At 42.2% G+C, this 3,995-nt stretch overlaps 1 protein-coding gene across 1 annotated transcript; it reads left to right on the forward strand.

The window, feature by feature from the left end:
* The first annotated feature begins 290 nt into the window (after window positions 1-290).
* On the forward strand, window positions 291-3,760 carry LOC119317529 (ADP-ribosylation factor-like). Its single transcript, XM_037591998.1, has 6 exons — window positions 291-555; window positions 687-777; window positions 1,268-1,383; window positions 2,710-2,769; window positions 2,853-2,918; window positions 3,173-3,760. Exons 1-6 carry the CDS (start codon window positions 499-501, stop codon window positions 3,356-3,358), a joined length of 576 nt encoding a protein of 191 aa, XP_037447895.1. The 5' UTR covers window positions 291-498; the 3' UTR covers window positions 3,359-3,760.
* The last annotated feature ends 235 nt before the right edge of the window (window positions 3,761-3,995 follow it).

A 3,995-nucleotide genomic window follows, 5' to 3' on the forward strand; every position in this document is an offset into this window, starting at 1 on the left:
TGTTGGCATCTCCTCGTGCTTCTCAAATAAGGCTCGACGAGCAATGGGCCATGACAGGCTATCTCACCTCCGATCTCTTGCAGCCCAGTACGAAACAAGATCAGAAAACCGCGTGCCGTACGTAGTATCGTTCAACAGAGCCGGCCAGCCAGCCGGGGACAGGGTCGCAGGTGACCCCGAAGCCGCGTGCAAGCTACGCGATGCCATCCCCCGATCCAGCACGTTGGCGCCCGCGCGGACGGCTCGGATGCTGTCTCCGTGCTGCATATTCCCACCCGACCCCGATTCTTCCAGGCCAGGGCGGGCGTTGCAACGAACAAACAAACGCTGCTTTCAGAAGAAGGGTTCTTCCTTCTCCACTTCTTCTATCCCGTCACACGAGTCCGACGACGACGACTTGAGGGAGAAGACGAAGAGGAAGCCACTCCCGAAAGATTCGACGGGAATTTTGTTGTTCGTCCGGGGGATTCCCAGCGATCGGCCTATCTCCGGCGGCGGATGGGGCAGGCGTTCCGCAAACTGTTCGATGCCTTCTTCGGCAACAGCGAGATGAGGGTACGGCGGTCTTCCCTGTCAGATAGGAGATCACCGTCCCCCTTCTGATGCTCCTCTAAGAGCTGCCCGTGCTGTATCGTGCTGGTTCTTTTTCTTCGGGCCATTTAATTGATGTTGTACTCGATTTTCAGGTCGTGATGCTTGGGCTGGATGCAGCGGGCAAGACCACCATCCTGTACAAGCTGCACATCGGGGAGGTCCTCTCGACTGTCCCTACGATTGGTAGGTTATTCAGATTTTTTTTCTTGGTATCAGCTGAATTGTTGGTTAACTGAAGTTATATCAAGGCCTTACTGATGTGTTAAACTGTTAATGAGGGGAGGCAAGCGAGTTGTTGCTGTTGGTAGTAGAGGAATAAATCAACCTGCCGTATATTGTCTTGCGGAACGGGGGTTTGGGAACTTGCTTATGTAAATGTGGTTAGCTGAACACTCTGATCTACTCCCTCCGTTCCAAAATAGATGACCCAAGTTTAGTATAAGTTGGGTCATCTATTTTGGAACGGAGGGAGTAATATTTATGCCTGATTTTTTCTTTCTGGTTAGCTGAGCACACACCCTTGCAGTTTAGATAGTAATAATCATGCAAGAGTCAACCAGTTAACCTGCTAGTCAGATTGGCCTTAACAGACAGCGGTCTTAAATCTTTTATGAGGTTTAGTTGAAAAAGGAACTACCAAGTGCTGATGTTGCTTTTCTGCTCTTACTAATAGGGTTCAATGTTGAGAAAGTTCAGTACAAGAACGTGCTGTTTACAGTGTGGGATGTTGGTGGCCAGGAGAAGTTGAGGCCCTTGTGGAGACATTACTTTAATAACACAGATGGATTGGTATGTTCCAATTACTCTAGTTATACAAACTTGACAGATGTATACCCGTCTTTTATCTTTCTGCTGAGGTATTTATGGTTGACCTTTCAAATGAAATTTGTTACTGTAGTTTGGTTCTTAGCTGGTTATGGAAATCCAATTTATGTTCTGTCTCTGTTCATTTATCTGGAAAGCTAGCCCAGGCTATCTTCTCAGTAATTTCTATGTTGAAATCTTGATTTTGGTCCCTCGCAAAAACAAAAACAAAAATCTTGATTTTGGCGTTATATTTCTTGTGGCCCATCTATTTCATTTTATTTTATTGCCATTTTGCACTTTTTGGTCCCACACATCAGGGACCCAAACCCAGTGGTGATAATGGAGCATAAGATGGCAAAAATTAAGGTGCCTATGAACACATTTAGTTCTTCAGCACATAGTTCAATTTCCTACATCTTGTTAGAGCTGGAGAAAGCTTTCAGTTCTTCATATCCTGCTTCTGAGCTCGTAGGTGAACTTGCTGACTAGTACTCCCTCCGTACACAAATATAAGATGTTTTGGATATTTCAATATGAACTGCATATGGACTGAAATGAGTGAACAAACACGTGTCTACTTACATTCGATTCACACAAAAAAAATCAGAACATCTTATATTTGTGAACGGAAGAAGTAGAAACATAAAGGGACCACTCATGAGCAGCTCAATTATCTTGATTCGACTTCTTAAGTTTCAGTTATCACTACTATTCTTATGCACAAAGAGTGCCAGCAGATGTTCTCACTTTTAAAAGAAATACATGAAAGTAAATTATTAGTAGCAACTTTTCTGATAATCTGGTACTAACCCTTAAAGTGTTGCTAGTATTTATCACGTACTGTACAAAGCCTATCTTTTCAAATTTAGAATTATACTTGGATTATTCTGTGTTTTTTAACCTGGTGGAACTGTGCAAAGTTGTTAAGTAGTAAGTTCTAATTGTCTACAATGTGAATATAGTTAATCTTACTCTGGACAGCTGATGTTTGTCAGTAAAACCTTATTAGTCATTAGGACAGCTAGATCATGCCCTTCATTCAAAACCTTAGTCTTCACTTATGTTTTCTTCTGTTTTTGGAAGACAATTGTAGGGGAAACCTCATCCGTATGAATAGTAATGTAAGTTAGCGTCTGTGAGGATTTGAACCAAGGTAGTGGGATTGTACATCCACCCCACTCAGTTGAGGTGGACTAACATTTGTTGTCTTTCTCTTGAATGATCTGTGTGTAACGTTGGACTCTCGATGTGTTCATGAACATATTCAACTATGATATATAAATTATAATAACATCCTCACCGTTGCAGATCTACGTGGTTGATTCATTGGATAGGGAGAGAATTGGAAAAGCCAAAGCAGAGTTTCAGGTTTGTAAAGTGTCATAACTGCTCATTGATGTCTTATTATGTTTTCTTTGTGATGAAGCTAATATTTGGCATCTTTGTTGCAGACAATAATCAACGATCCTTTCATGCTTAACAGTGTCATATTGGTATTTGCCAATAAACAAGATATGGTAAGACTACAAAACTTGACCACTATTTTAAACACAAACATGCTTGAATATATTCTTAAGATAACAAAACTTGACCGCCATTTTTAGCAGATATGAGAAGTCTCTGCTTGTTAGTGTTATGGACTGTAGGTGAATGAATAGGTGTCAGAATATATATTTGCTCTTTTGCACTCGTTCTCCACTCCTTTTGGTTGTGATAGTATACGAGACCATCGTTGCTGCTCCTGCCTAACATAGCTTTGTTGCTCATTTAGAAAGGGGCGATGACACCAATGGAGGTGTGCGAAGGCCTTGGCCTCTATGATTTGAAGAACCGCGTCTGGCACATCCAAGGTTCCTGTGCCCTCAAAGGTGATGGTCTTTATGAGGGCTTGGACTGGCTGTCAAGTACTCTGAAGGATCTGCAAGCGTCCGGTCGCCTACCCTCAGGAGGGACCTAACAGTTCTAAGTAGCACTTCTGCTTATAAGATCCTAATGCTCATACTAACAACCTTTGGATGAAAGATGACACCAGAAAGAAAGAAAAAGATACTGGTGAGGAACACCTTATAGCCACATATCCAGTTTTCGTGATAAGCTTCGGTGTTGATTCTGCTGAAGAAAAGACCTTGCTTGGGTCTGACCGCATCAAATTTACCTGTACAATCTTGTCATGGATAGTGTGGATTCTCTAATTCGTGACATATTTCATGTAAATTTTCCTGTGAGTTTAGAGAAGCTAACCATCTTATGCTTTTGTTCACATATGAGGACTGGAACATAATGTTATTGATGTAAATTTTCTGTAAGATAATTTTGGCATGATACAATTTATGCCCCCCCCCCCCCATCTCTTGTCGTAGTTGACTGTTTGGTTTCTGGAGGTTTTTGTTTTGGTGGATTGCTAGTGTTCCCTAGCCTCTGCTTTCTATAAACGCAGGCACGTATGGTCTTCTCTCTAAAACGAAAATACTTGCCGAATCAAAGAGGAGACTTGCGCAGGCCAAAAGGGTGGATGCCTTTGTTGGTTTGCTATAGGAACGTACCATTCTTCTCTGAATCATGCACCTAAATTTCATATTAGCAAACACTGTTAC

Source organism: Triticum dicoccoides, chromosome 6A (assembly GCF_002162155.2).
Source record: "Triticum dicoccoides isolate Atlit2015 ecotype Zavitan chromosome 6A, WEW_v2.0, whole genome shotgun sequence".
Taxonomy (NCBI): Eukaryota; Viridiplantae; Streptophyta; class Magnoliopsida; order Poales; family Poaceae; genus Triticum; species Triticum dicoccoides.